Source organism: Triturus cristatus, chromosome 10, assembly GCF_964204655.1.
Source record: "Triturus cristatus chromosome 10, aTriCri1.1, whole genome shotgun sequence".
NCBI classification, from domain to species: domain Eukaryota; kingdom Metazoa; phylum Chordata; class Amphibia; order Caudata; family Salamandridae; genus Triturus; species Triturus cristatus.
The window spans coordinates 1,140,813,901-1,140,828,620 of record NC_140593.1 but is presented as its reverse complement, the minus strand read 5'-3'; the positions used below and the strand labels follow the sequence as shown (position 1 = coordinate 1,140,828,620).

Genomic DNA, 14,720 nt, shown 5'->3' with positions numbered 1-14,720 from the left:
TGCGGTCAGAGGTGGAGCCTGGCAAGGCAAGGTTTAAGTGGTGTGGGTGGAGGGTTTGATGAAACTGCCCTTGCCTGTATCACTGGAATTATTATCCCTGTAAGAGCCCCTACAGTATCCTCTGGGGGAGGCTGCCTGGGCCTGGGTTCACTGGCAGGAGGTGGAGGTGTCAGGGGAGGTGGCTTTGGACCCTGCATGATAAGAGAAGCAACAAAAGGAGTCATGTTGTGATGTTTGCAATGCCCCCATGGCTTTGGCAGTCTCTCAGAAATATATACATACACGTATATACACTCATACTTGATCTAGAATAAAAAGGGTTGTTAGAATAAATGCAGCTAGGGTAATCTTTCTTATACGTGGTTGGGGTGGAGCCGTTGGGGGCAACCAGCCCTGAAGTGATAGCCTGCATCTTGATCTCGGAACAGGAGGTGCCCGAGAAAGAAGGTGCCTCCATCAGCAGCTGATGGGTGGGCGTGTATGTCCTCTTGAGGGTCTTCGGAACCCAAGAGGTCTGGTGTGTCTTCAGTGCTGCGTCGGAATATCTCGAGGCGTCGAGCTCCATGGTCGCACAGTGCCTTCTTCGATCGAAAAGACCTGCAAGCCTCTCAGGTACAGGGCTCGAAAAATCATTAATGTTACTAGACCTGCAGGTCTAGAGCCTTATAATCTACTCGACCTAACTGTAATGTACTTGATCCATGAACTGGTCTCAAACTGTGTGATCCTAGGTAAATATTTTGTCTTATGGAGTCGCCTTTTTTTTTTTATCTCATAGGAGAGCACCTTCAAATATGCATGTCCACTATTTCTGCTGCACAAAAAAATATTTTCTATTTGCTAAATGTTTGCTCCATGTATAATAAGAATCAAGCCTACATATAGGGTGCACGTGATCTCAGGCTTGCCTCGTAGTTCACTAATAGCATTGTCATTTGGGCAGGAGCAGGAATATTTCCCAGTTCATGTTTAAAAACTCACTTTCCATAAATTCTAACTTTTGCCACTTACAGATAGCACATTTTCCATTGAAATGGACAAAATGTTCCCACTAAAATGTAGTTTTACTGATTAAACTATATAGCGCATAAACAAAGTTTTGGAAATTGGGTTTCAGCAAAATTATTTAAAGTTTGGACATCATCAAGTAGAGTGGTCTGATTTGTTTTGATCCCATAAAAATCTTTTTTTCACCACAGAATTACAAAAATCTGTCATAACTAGTGAAATATATTTGAAATGTTTGAACAGTTCACCTTTTAGCTGTTTGTGTTAGAAAAAAAGCCTGCAACCTCAAAGCCTTTCATTTCACAAGCTCAGGGCAAAGCAATCGTCACACAGTTCACTTTACACAACCCTCTAACTTCAGTCACAGAAACAAAATTGTAGGAAAAGACAAACGGACTTTTGACCTCTGCCTTTTAAAGCTGAGCAAATGCGACAAGATAAGATTTAAAAGGCATCTTCATTGCTGATTTACTTTGTGAGCAACCAGAACACCTGTTGTAAGCTCTCCAGAACGGGCAATAGGCCCTAAAAATAACTCGCCATAGCGAGTAGATTTTTCGAGCCCTGAGGTAGCTTTCTCGTGTTCAGGGGAGCGGCAAGTTACACACTTGATGGAGATCGGTGCTTGGGAACCTGGCGTGGCAATGAGAACAGAAGCGGAAAGGTACCCGGGTTGACATGGCATGGAAGGAACGCAGAAGATGAATACCGCCCACTATGGGCAAAGGCGTACAGGGCTGCAGCAGACTCTAGCTGCCCCAACGTAGTCGATGCACCCACTAGGGAGACAGAACAGATGCAATTAAAAACAATCCTGACAATAGCATTTGGAAGGAGTAAGCGACGACTATGTCGAACCGGAGAAGAGGAAGACAATCTAACAATGGAGTGGATGACCATGCACATTACCAACAAGAGGAGTCATACTTCGTGGCTCGAAAGACTTTCTTCCCAAAAAAATAACTTGAACACATCTGAGCCCAACACTAGATAGCAGGATTACACTAAGCATGTGTATCTACAGCCACACATACCTCGAGTATATATATATATACACACATATATGCATATACACACACATATATACACACACATACACACCCAAATACATATATATTTATATATACACACTTAAACCACCCCCTCCTCCTCCTAGGAGGGTGTTTTAAGATATCACATTCATTGTGCATTCACATTTGCACAAACAAGTGCTGGACAAGGATCAAAAGTGAATGAACACCTGATTTAAACTGGTCAACAATCTTCTGAATGATTCCATAGTACATATGGACCACGTAGGACCAGAATGCATTGCAAGAACACTAACTGCTCTCAAGCATCTGGCATACGAGACATACAAAGCAAAGATCCTTTTTGTATCAAATAGTTAAGCTGTACAGGGCCAACTCTCACTTCACTCCAACACAAACCATCAGGGACACATCTAGAAAGGACACTCCTTCAACCAACATGTAATGAATACGCCCAGCGATCTTCCCAGCACCCACTCCGATTTAACAACCTTACAAGTCTGTTCACCAAGCAGGTGTAAATAGTCATGCCGTCCCCAGGCCCTACACAAATACTCTGTTTCCCATAAGCCATCCCCCAAACTACCGCCTACCATACCCAATGACAATGTGAGCTGGACACAACACAAACAAATCTCTGGTAAAAGTCGGTTGTGCAGTATTATTTCGCCCAGAACACAGACTGCACGTGTTATCACTGGTACAGTGTCTATAAATCACTTCTTCACAACGGAAATTAGCTTAGATAAAAACTGGGGCCCAAAACAGAAAAAAATAACTTTACTAAGCTTCTGACGTGCACATTAAGGAAACCCTACATTCTATTTTCTGCATACACAGATAAACTAAACGTGCAGTTTTAATATTTTGCTAGATACTCTGTACCAATGAACAGATTTTTCTAGCATGGACAGAAAAAATATGATTGCTCGTTTTTTGCAAAGACCAATCATTTTTCAAGCTTTAGGGGACACTAATTAGTTTGAACACAAACAAGCATGTACTAACAGATTTGCAATGCATAATTGGTGGTGAGAAGTCCAAAATTCAATAAAGACTCAGAGTATAAGTAGTCTGCAAAATGAAACCAATATTGTACATTTCACTTTATTTTTCAGCCAAAAGGATGTAGGCTGCAACTACATCCCTTGGCAAATTCAAGATATATACACAATAATATCTAATAAAAAGAAGCAAGTAAATGTATTCATCCAAGTTTATAACCATTAAGGCAGAACAATGGACAGAAAGTTCCAGCGTTAATACAAAACGGAACATTGGTGTACATCCGAAGAGGATCCCTTCATAAAGAGTGCGGTAATTTATAGTCTGCTTAGTGACTGCTTTAGAACCCCCTTTACAGCAAGAGCATGTGCTGCTCACAGAGGTTATGCACTCATCGGTGAAGTTGAGGATTGGCCCTATTGTCCAGTTATCACAATACACAAAAATAACATACATCATAAAGATAAATGGCATACTCCTATGAAGCGTAATATATACTTGAAAAATATCCTTATTCAAAGAAATTATTTGTGTTTAACGTTCGCGAGGAGTTTGAGTGACAATCGAAGTAGAAAGGGCAACAAGCCATTTCATGTGTGCAGTGGACTCATTCCATAATGGTGATTCAATTCATAGAGTACAGTTAAGCTATATTCATCTGGAAGCAGTTTTAAAAGGCCCTCTTGACTCACCAAGTGAAAAAATGTGTAATGCACATGAAACGGGCGTACTTTCTCCACTGCGAAAGCATTAAGCACGTGTCTTGAAGGGCACCTGTTAAAAGGCCAACGTGTTCAGGCTGACAAGGCACTCCCCACTCATCTTCTCATAACATTAGCTTCTCTTTACAGGAAAGTCAAAGCACAGCCAAAACATTTACCAAGAATACACACAACACTTACAATTGTTAGACAAAAAAAGTCAATTACAATATAGCATGCTACAAAAGCTTTTAAAGTTTTAACTTTTAAAAGGAAGCAATCTTTATTATTTGTGATAGTGAACTATGAAATTCTATATACCTTTGTGAGCTGGGCCAGGGAAATGGACGAAGAGGAGTCATTGATCTGTTTACAAAAAAAAGATTAAAACAAACATTTTCAAGTTTCACAAAGTTAAGCAATGAAAAAATTGTCACCTGCTCCGAAATAAAATACAATTAAAAACGGGAGGCTTTTCTTTTGAAGAATGTCCGAGGAAAGAACAGATTTGTGAAGTGGACACTTATGAATTGTAATCAGATAGACTTTAAGGTGGTTCCTAATGTCCTTCATGCTTGCAGGAGGGATAAGAAAACAACATTAGCTACACCAGATCAGCTCACAGGAAAAATGATGGCAACAAAAACAAAAAAAGACGAATGCGCTTGCAGCTATATTTGAAGAATGGGCAGTACTTAAGAGTCTGACTACATTGTTGTATTCCTACTGCAAATGGATGCGTGAAAAGTGCAAAACTAATAAGATCATTCACTAAAAAACAGGTTTACACAAAAACACTGCATAATGTCAACGCAGTCGAGGAAATAGTAAAGACACAATGGACTCAGTTAGCTCTTCTATGAACCAGCCAAGCAGTTCTCAATTAAGGATCCTACCAGAGTTGGGGACTATCTTAAAGTACAGTGAAACACCTAAAGACACTAATAAAGAGGGGCGCTCTCAACTCAGGCTTTCATTATAAAAGCTGGTGTGATGCGCTAACGAACACCGAACAACCCTCACCAAGAACACTGCACAATCACGGACTGCAAGCGCAGTGAAAGCAGAGAGCTATCCCTAATACAGAAGGCGAAGACATCAGAAGCAATGGATTGTCACAGTATATCTACAGGCACAGCGTGTTACGGTTTTAAAAGGCAGTGTGCAAGGCAGCATTTATACTAGCACTGCAGGATAATGCAATGTCCAGTACTGAACACGATCCTCAGCAGTCTCGTTAGCATCATTAACTAAGTAACAATCAGAGCAGTGATGAATACTACACCCGTCCAATATTGAACACTACCCTCCACAGGAGTACTTCGCTACCCACCATTATATCATCAGAGAGAAAGTGCTGATCGGTTCAACGTAGTGTACAAACTTAGCCAGAACACTGTGCTAAGCACCAGCAGCACTTACTCAGTACAAGACGTTCACTGAAACAATGACTGGTACCAACATTAAACACTTTCAGAAGATTCAAAATGTGTGAATCAAAAGGGACAATCCCCGCAATCAAACGATCTGCAAGTTCTTCTGAAGGAAGCTGCTGCTTGACAGTAACGTATTCTGGAGGAGATATAAGAAGCCATTTTTCAGACACTGTCCATGGTTTCTGAAGGGATAGTCTTCACTGTCATCATATGCTTAAAAATAAAAACGTATTTAGATGACTAAAGAACTGAACATTTTTTAAAGCTCATGAATTAGGTGGAAGATCCCACAATGGTCATGCTGTTCTGAATCAACGCGATGAGACTCGCTTTACTGACCTATAGTGGACAAAAAAATTCCATAGGCTCTGCTGAGCTTCGACTAACAAAAGCAACATGTGAAGCTAGATGCTCGATCCAACAAGCCACCGTGACAGCTTTTCTATTGACCACTACCTCAGTAGAAGCAAGCGCATAGATTCTCAATAATCCAATACTTGCATTGAGAGAACTTCTTGACTATTTGAATGTACACACTGACCGATTAAGGACACCTTGCTACTCAATATGAACACCTTGCAATCATGTCATGTTTGTCATCTAACACCCAACACTGCCTCAGTAACTGCACTGTGCTTTGTAACACTGCCTCCACGTTTGTTAGCTATGGTAGCTAACAAAATAACATGCCCTCAACAATGGCACTCAAATAACAAAACAATGAGACCAAAAGTGTTGCCAAGCACTGTGCACTGCCATAACTAGTGCACCATGCTACTTCATTGTACACTTAACACATGAACTAGGTTCCCTAACATTGCACACTACCGGACACATGAACTAGGATACTTTAACACTGGACATGTCAAACTTGTGCACGGTGCTAGCAAACACTGAACACAGCATAAGCAGGATGTTCCTTACCCTGTAAGCATCAATTTTTAGTGTAATGCTGCAGATTCCAATGCTATGCACACTCCTGCCATCTAGTGTTGGTCCCCGACTCCTCAATTTACTTTTCTCAAGGAAGTCTTTTATGGTCAACATCGTAACTCCACCTCGAGGCCCTACGCATGCGCATCAATTCCTTTGTGAGATTATACATTAGGTCTCACCTGACGTTAGCAGCGTGCATGCGCTGCTCTCGCCATGCGAAGGCCTTTTGGAATCAATACGATTCTGATGTGCACGCAGTGGGACAGAAGATGTGTACGCGCAGACTGGAGCTTTTACTGGCGGAGCGACACTTGGCACTTTTTGGGGGGGGGGGGGGCTTTTTTTTTGTTTTTAGAACGCACGGCGTTTGTTTTTCCTTTGCATTTTTGGGGAGGAAGCACAGCGTTTGTTTTACCTTTGCATTTCAGATGCGTACTTCGGTTTCCTATTTTTCTTTCTCAAAACACATGAACTAGAAGTCCCAGAATGCAGTGGAAAACTGCGTACACTGCTCATGGCAGCCTGTGATAAAGTGAAAGCAGTGCTTCCCTTTGTCTTAAAGCTCCTTTAAATAGACTTACTTATAGATTTGATAGCGTCCTGCAGGCAGACCGCATTAGTAGTGTCTTGCAGATGGCAGCTGCAGTCTCAGGCAGGCAGGTGGCAGCAGATGTGTTGGTCGGGTAGGCAGATTAGGACATGAAAAAAGTATGCCCCTACAAAATCGGAATTGGCAGCGTCTCTACCAGATTGCTCGACTGTTTTGTTTTACTGGTACGAGGTTCCGATGGTAAGGTGGTGGGCTGAGGGTGTCAGCAGGCAGCTGCTGTCTACCACATTTTGCAGAGACAGTCACAATTATTGCTAGTGGGGCTGCTCTTTCCCATTGGGTTTGAGGGAGCGGTATAAGAGGCTTTGGAGCCCTTAAACCGCAGCTGCACATAGGCATACAGTCCAGTGCAGTTACATCACTATTGCTTAAAATAGAGCTAAAAGTGAGTGGTGATTACATTTTTTTATTACAGGCATGTTCTGACATCAGAGCGCACGTTCCAAGAACATACTTTACTCTCGTTAATAGGGAGATTATACTCTCCTGCTTACCAATTAGAAGATCGTTTTGCAGTTGTGACAGACCAGCACCACGAAGAGGTTCAACGTTTACATTTGAAGTGCTGCGTCAGACGTGTGTAGACGAAGGTTATATGAAGGAGAAACATTTGGATTTCTAGGTCATACTCTTCCTGCTGTACGATTTTTTTTCATGGCACAGACATTTTATGTCAAGCAGGGGGCACTATTGTTTGTAGTGACAACAAAACAAGACCTGCCATCTCCTCCAAGCAGTTGTCTTACACATCTGCTTTCAGAGGTTTTCATTTCAATAACACTTGTACCTTACCGTATGCAATGTACGTTCTGGCTGGCAATTTTCAGCACCTGTAAGTGGCATTTGAGCGCTATAAAAACAACTTCAATGCAATTTACCATTGAAGGTTGGAGGTGGGTCAGCTAAAACGGTGCTCATATGAGTTTATTAATTTTTTTTAAATCATTACGTGGTCGTCAAAATGACAAAACGTGTACAGCGTTCCTCGCATTCCAGCTAGATTTCTTCCAGGGGAATACTATTATATGCATGCTACTTACATTACTGGTGATACCTAAAGTCCTTAGAAGCCTCCACCAGCATGTGAAACACTATATTAGTGAAGGTACTAAAGTTCCTGGACACCAGATCTCGACAGTAGGTAAGGGTGAAAGGGGTTAAGCCAAGGGCAGGGATCCCACCCACTCACTGTGCAAGAGTTGTGTTGTTAATGGGGTGAAAGCATCACAGAGATGAGACTGACATCACTCTTTAAGGTTGATTCACTTCAGTGATGTGATGGTTTGTATTCACTCCACAATGAAATATCTGAATTTGGTTCACTTCTGATTTAATTACCCACCTGGGTCCCAGCTTCTATCAAGTATTCCATATTAGCTGCTCTTCCAAGAGTGGTTACTGTAGCATAAACTGTAGTTTACTGTAATGTAGTTTTGCCATAATAGAGTTTGTGTCATGACAGGTAAAATAACTAGCATTGGCATAGCCAACAGGTCTCTCCTTTGGGACCTTATAAGTGTTTAGCCATGCAACAGTTGATGTTGTTGCACCAAGGATATTGTGCTGGATAACTAAACACTTATAAGGTCCCAAAGGCGAGACCTATTGGCTATGCCAATGCTTGTTATCACCTGTCATACAGGAAGTGAGGATATAGTCTGCTAAAGTAGCGTTTGCTGTTGGAACATGCTGAAATGTATTATATATATATATATATATTCACTGAAAAAACCATAGGTTTCACACATGTTATAGTTAGCTGGACATTTTACTGATAAAAAACCAATGAAATTCCCCCGTTATAGTTACTGTAGGCAACTATAACTCACGCGACCGCAATCCTCTGCTGATGCTAATACTGTATTTAGACACTTATTTGCCCATATCTTCTTCCATTAAATTTTAGCTATACATATATTACAAATATTTTTTTTTCATAAAGACACATATGTCATCAGCAGAGGATTACGGTCGCGTGAGTTATAGTTGCCTACAGTAACTATAACGGGGGAATTTCATTGGTTTTTTATCAGTAAAATGTCCAGCTAACTATAACATGTGTGAAACCTATGGTTTTTTCAGTGAATTAGCAAGGTTTTTTAAATGCTATTTCCTAACTATAACGTGTGTGAAACCTATGGTTTTTTCAGTGAATTTGTACGGTTTTTTAAATGCTAAGTTACTTTACGCCATTTGTGGCGTGCGCGCCCACTTAACGCAGTTCGTTCCGTGCACGGTTTTTATCAACTTTAATAAGCCCTGTACATTTGGTGGCCTTCGGCCACCAAAAGCACAGGGGCTGAGGTCAATGTGGATAGTGTTTTTTTTATTTCGATTTTATAATTTCATGTTGCCAAAATTACGTTTTTTTTCTCTATTAATAAGCCCTGCACATTTGGTGGCCTCCGGCCACCAAAAGCACAGGGGGTGGGGTAAGTGTGGATAGTGTTTTTTTTATTTTTATTTTTTTACCGTAAGCGTACGGTAAGCTTACGGTAAGCGTACGGTAAGCGTACGGTAAGCGTACCCCGCGAAATTGCCGAAAAAAAAATAAAACCGTTTTTGCTCTTGGGGGATGTTTGGGGACTCCCTCAACATGACTATGTGGGAGGGAGTTGTCAAAACAGCCCCGTAACATGTTTTTGGCCATCATGTTTGATAAACAACACTCAGTGCGAGAGACAAAATGGCGGACGCCGCTTCCTGGTTTCGGCCGATTCGAATGTTTACTAAGATCTAAGAGCCAATCAGAATCGCGCTCGCGCACGCCACCGTAAGCGTACGGTAAGCGTACGGTAAGCGTACGGTAAGCGGGCTCAGATATATATATTGATTTAAAGGCTATTTTCTCAGAATCTACTGAACAGATTTACACCAAACCTACAAAAGGCACTTCCTTGACCTAGGGACTACCTCTCTGCCAAATTTCTAGTAATTCTGTTCAGCCGTTCGGGCTGTAGCTCGTTCTAAAGGTCCTATGGAAAAATGCATGGGAAAAACGCGTTTTGGGACCCCCCTTTTATCTCAGCCCCCGCTTGACGAATCCCCCCCGAGACTTTCAGGGTAGGAGCGGAGCGTAGCGCCCCACCTATTTTGAGAAATTCGCGAGGATTCGTCGACCGGCGCCAAAGTTATTCAAAATAGAATGTTGAGGTTTTCCTATGGAAACGTGGTCCTAACTATAACTACCTACTGGCGACCGCCAGTAGGTAATATATATATATGCACCACTATTTAATACCAACCGGGGAGGCAGAGGATGCATGTCAATCTGCAGCACTACATGCTACAAATAGATGTTTACAGGGTAACATACTCTGTTCATAGCATGTGTTGGCTGCAGATACACATGCTAAGCATAGACTGTAAAGCAGTACTCCTCTCACGGTGGCTTTAGGCATTAGATGGTGATTTGCCTGAAATGTGCATAGAACGGTCAGTCCCACTACTAGCTTGTTGTCTGACTTGTACACCCACACAATAGTGTTTGATAAAAGTGTAGGTTCGTCCATGTTGTTGCTTTGCAAAAGTATGATCGAGGGATATTTAAGGCGGCCATTGATGCCCCTTTCTTTCTTGTTGAATGAGCCCTTGGCGTTGTTGGCAATGTTGTTTTGCTATGATGTAGCAAATTTGTATACATTTTCCCACTCATCTAGCGATTTTTGCTTTTGAGATAGGATTCCCTTTCCTTGGGTTTGAAAAAGCTACAAATAGTTGTTGAATTTTCCTAAATGTTTTTGTCCTTCCAAAGGAATGTTTTACATCCAGTGTACGTAATGCCCTTTCTGGAACGGTCTCTGGTTTGGGAAAGAAGACTGGCAAGTCCAACGTTCAATTTAAATGGAAATGGGATAGATCTTCTGGCAGAAACTTTGAGTTTGTGCATAATCTAATTTTGTCTTGGAATATATGGAAATACAGTTACTCAATTGTGAGTGCATGTATTTTGCGGACTCTTCTGAGTGATTTAACAAACAAGGAATGCGACTTTCCGTGTTATAAATCGCATTTGGCATTTATGCATTGGTTCAGATTGTGTGGTCGTTAATCATGTTAATACAATGTTTGGGTTCCACGCTGGTACAGGAGGTGTCCACAGCGGAATTACTAAAGTTCCTACATGAATGCTTAAATGACAGGTATACGAAAAAGATTGATGTTTCCTGTTTTGTAGGCATGCATCAATTGTAGCTACAGTCTTATAGATGTGTATGCCAAATGTGCTTTTTGAAGATGTAACAAGTAACATACTAGTTCCTTTTCAGATGGCGAAGAAGGGTTTATGTTTGCAGCACAGTAATGAACAAAACGTTTCCATTTTGCTGCGTGTTCCCCCACTGTAGTGCCTGATGGACCTTGGGTGAAACCAACACTAGATCCTTCATGTCCCCGCTTGTGACCATTGTGATGCTAAACACTCTTGTAGGGGTCTCGTGTATTCTTGCATGTGATACTTTTGCTGTTGCATAGGCCATCTTAGGAGTTGCATCTTCATTCTGCCTGTTAGGCCAGGATGTGGCTGAAAAAGACAGTTGGTTCTGGAGATTGAGAACCCTCTGTGGGTTGGGATAACCTTTTGCCGTGATCAAATTAAGTATGGCTCCAACGTGAGGCTGTATCTGTAGTGGTTGTAGATGGGATTTGGTTGCATTTATTTTAAACCCCAATTTGTGTAACAAGTTGATAGTGTTTTGAGTGTCCTGTAGACATTTTTGTTTGCTGGAACTCTTGATCAGCCAATCGTCCATATACGGGAAAACATGTATGCTTTCCCTTCATAGACTCGCAGCTACTACAGCTAAGCATTTGGTGAACACGCATGGGGCTGAGGTTACACCGAATGGTAGTAATCTGTATTGATAGAACCTTCATATCTAGTGCAGCATCCTTCAAATCTAGTGCTGTCATGAAGTTGCCTTGCTGTAGTAATAAGGGATTTTATTTGAAACAAGCTATTTAGTTGTATAGTTTAAAAGAAATTAATTAACAGGTGTATTTCAGAATTAACACCAAGGAAGTTGTCAATCTATTGATCTAATCGTCAAATATAAAGAGAACACACACGGGAATTGTTTGTGAAATAAACACAAATCTTTTTATGTATAAATCGAGGTAAAAAGGAGTACAAATAAACCATTGGTTTGAGCAATAAATCATGAAAAAAGGGGGGTTACATTAAATCTACATTTCATCAAAAAACATCTATTTCAGTACAATTGAACAGAGATATATCTCATTCATGAGAAAATAATCAGCTGTATATAGCAGATATGAAAATAGATGATGCAGTCGACGTTTCGGTCTTGGATGGCATCAGTCCGTTAGACCATCTTCAGGACAGTTATTGCATATGAAAGACTCTTCATGAATCATGGATGTCACACGATACTCATTTTAAATCGTGGAAGAAGCGTGTCTAGCTGATACGGATATTATTCAGATCTTTGACAGCAAAAATATATACAGGAGAAAGTCCTTCCTCGTATGCTTTCAAAAATGTCTTGTAGAGAGCTAGACGCGCAAGGATGACACTTGCGTGTCTAGCTCTCTACAAGACATTTTTGAAAGCATACGAGGAAGGACTTTCTCCTGTATATATTTTTGCTGTCAAAGATCTGAATAATATCCGTATCAGCTAGACACGCTTCTTCCACGATTTAAAATGAGTATCGTGTGACATCCATGATTCATGAAGAGTCTTTCATATGCAATAACTGTCCTGAAGATGGTCTAACGGACTGATGCCATCCAAGACCGAAACGTCGACTGCATCATCTATTTTCATAATATCTGTTATATACAGCTGATTATTTTCTCATGAATGAGATATATCTTTGTTCAATTGTACTGAAATAGATGTTTTTGATGAAATGTGGATTTAATGTAACCCCCTTTTTTCATGATTTATTGCTCAAACCAATGGTTTATTTGTACTCCTTTTTACCTCGATTTATACATAAAAAGATTTGTGTTTATTTCACAAAAAACAATTCCCGTGTGTGTTCTCTTTATATTTGACGATTAGATCAATAGATTGACAACTTCCTTGGTGTTAATTCTGAAATACACCTGTTAATTAATTCCTTTTAAAATATACAACTAAATAGCTTGTTTCAAATAAAATCCCTTGTTGGCACTTTAACCTTTTCAATTTATCTGCCCAAGCCCTCAAGGGTGTATAGGGTCTTTCCCTTCACTTGTATCCCTTGCTGTAGTAATGGCATCACATTCTGTAGTGTCACCATGTGGAAGTGTTCCGATCGGATGTAGTAATTTAGTGGGCGCAAGTCTAGTATGGGGTGCGGCGTTCCACCCTTTTTTGGGGATTAAGAAATAAAGAGTATACTCCTTTTCCTTGAGGTTTGAATGGGACAGGTTTTTTTATGGCCCCTTTTGTTATTAACTATTTTATCTCCTCCATAAGCAGGTGTAGATGAGGGAGGAGTGTGTTGCTTTTGGAGGATATTTGGCGTTTGTGTTTTGAGCTAGAGACAATCCCAATTTTACAATGTGTAACAACCATAGGTTAGATGCGACTTGTGTCCACAACTGATGGAATTTTAACATTCCCCCGAAATGTAATGTGTGATCGGGGAGAATGGTTGGGAAGTCACTGTTGAGGCACAGGCTCCCTTTGTGGTTATTCCTCTACCTTTGTCGCTGGATTTAAAACCACCACTATAATATCCACGGCCAGAATACTGGCGGGATTGCTGTTACCATTGTTGATAACTTGGGGTCTCTTGCGTGTTATTCTCTGAAGCCCCTCTGCCTTGGTACCTCTGAAAGGGCTGCTGTTTAGAAGTGCTCATCTGTAAGGCACCCACAGATTTTGCGATCTGTCCTTTTTGATCTTTTTGAGTTGTGTGCCAACCTCAGGAGCAAAGAGATGGTTGCCTTCAAATAAAATGTTCAAAATATGTTGAACTTCCAGCTTAAATGCGAAGCCATGCATGGCGACGTATCATTACTGAAGACCCGATGCTTCATGCAGAGGTGTCTGCACTATTCTTTGCACACTTAATTCGTAGATTTGAGATTTGTCTCCCTTCCGCACCAATCTCTTCCTCTTTCTTTTTATATTGTTCAGGGAGATGCTGAAATAGTTCCTCAATCTCATCTCATGTTGCTCCACTATACCAGGATAGGCGGCCTGCAGAATTTGCTATCCTCCAGTGATTGGCATGTTCTTCTGCAACTCGCTTTCCTGCCGCGTCAATGTGCCTGCTTTTATCAGGAGGAGGTGCTTCTCCCGAACTCTGACGAAGCTCTTTTACGTGCTGTAGTTACTTCTAAGGAGTCTGACGCTGGGAGTCCTCTGATGTAAAGAGGGTCCAAAGGTAAGGGCCTGTATTTTCTTTCAATACTAGGCATAATCACCCTTGATTTTACTTGGTCTTTAAAAATGTCTTGAGACTTTAAGCATGGATCCTATTATTGGTAGGTATGGGAGCATTATCGGTCTTCAAAAGTGCTTTCACTAGGAAGTCTGTTTCTTCCTCATCTATGTGCATTGGTAGTTTGTGATATTAGTTTGGCCTTTGAATCACACTATGATATGAAGCAGTATCAGGAGGAGATGCCTTAGTTGGGACAGCTGGTTTGTGTCAGTGTCTCAAGATAACCACATCATAGTCCTTCCTTGGGTCAGGGCTATGTACGGTCTCCTCCTGTGAGTCAGTAATCATCCTCATGTTCTGTGCTGTGTCCTACCTCCATTTCCGTTGTGGGTGAGCTCATGTGTTGTGGTGATGGTCGACTTGATAGCATGGGGCATGTGGCCCTATGCTCGGTAGCTACCATTTCTGGTAGTGGCTGTGGTACATCCAAATCCAGTGCTAGTCTTTTGGACACCTTATGACTTTTCCTTTTCACGAGTTCATGAAGCCTTTTAAATACATTACCTTCTTCCTCTTGCATTACAGGCTTTTGATTTTTTTTGCCTGTTCTCTGACAATGGTGGCATTGTCGAGGAGGGTGGATTTGTCTT

General features: G+C 41.2%; 1 protein-coding gene across 2 annotated transcripts in view; it reads right to left on the bottom strand.

Moving 5' to 3' along the window:
* The window catches only part of RBBP6 (RB binding protein 6, ubiquitin ligase), a 394,678-nt gene that overhangs the window by 319,372 nt on the left and 60,586 nt on the right, over positions 1-14,720 (bottom strand). For both annotated transcript variants that reach the window (XM_085629467.1, XM_085629468.1), the window contains exon 4: positions 4,067-4,111. In XM_085629467.1, coding sequence (XP_085485593.1) covers positions 4,067-4,111 — 45 coding nt within the window. The remainder of the gene's footprint in view (positions 1-4,066; positions 4,112-14,720) is intronic.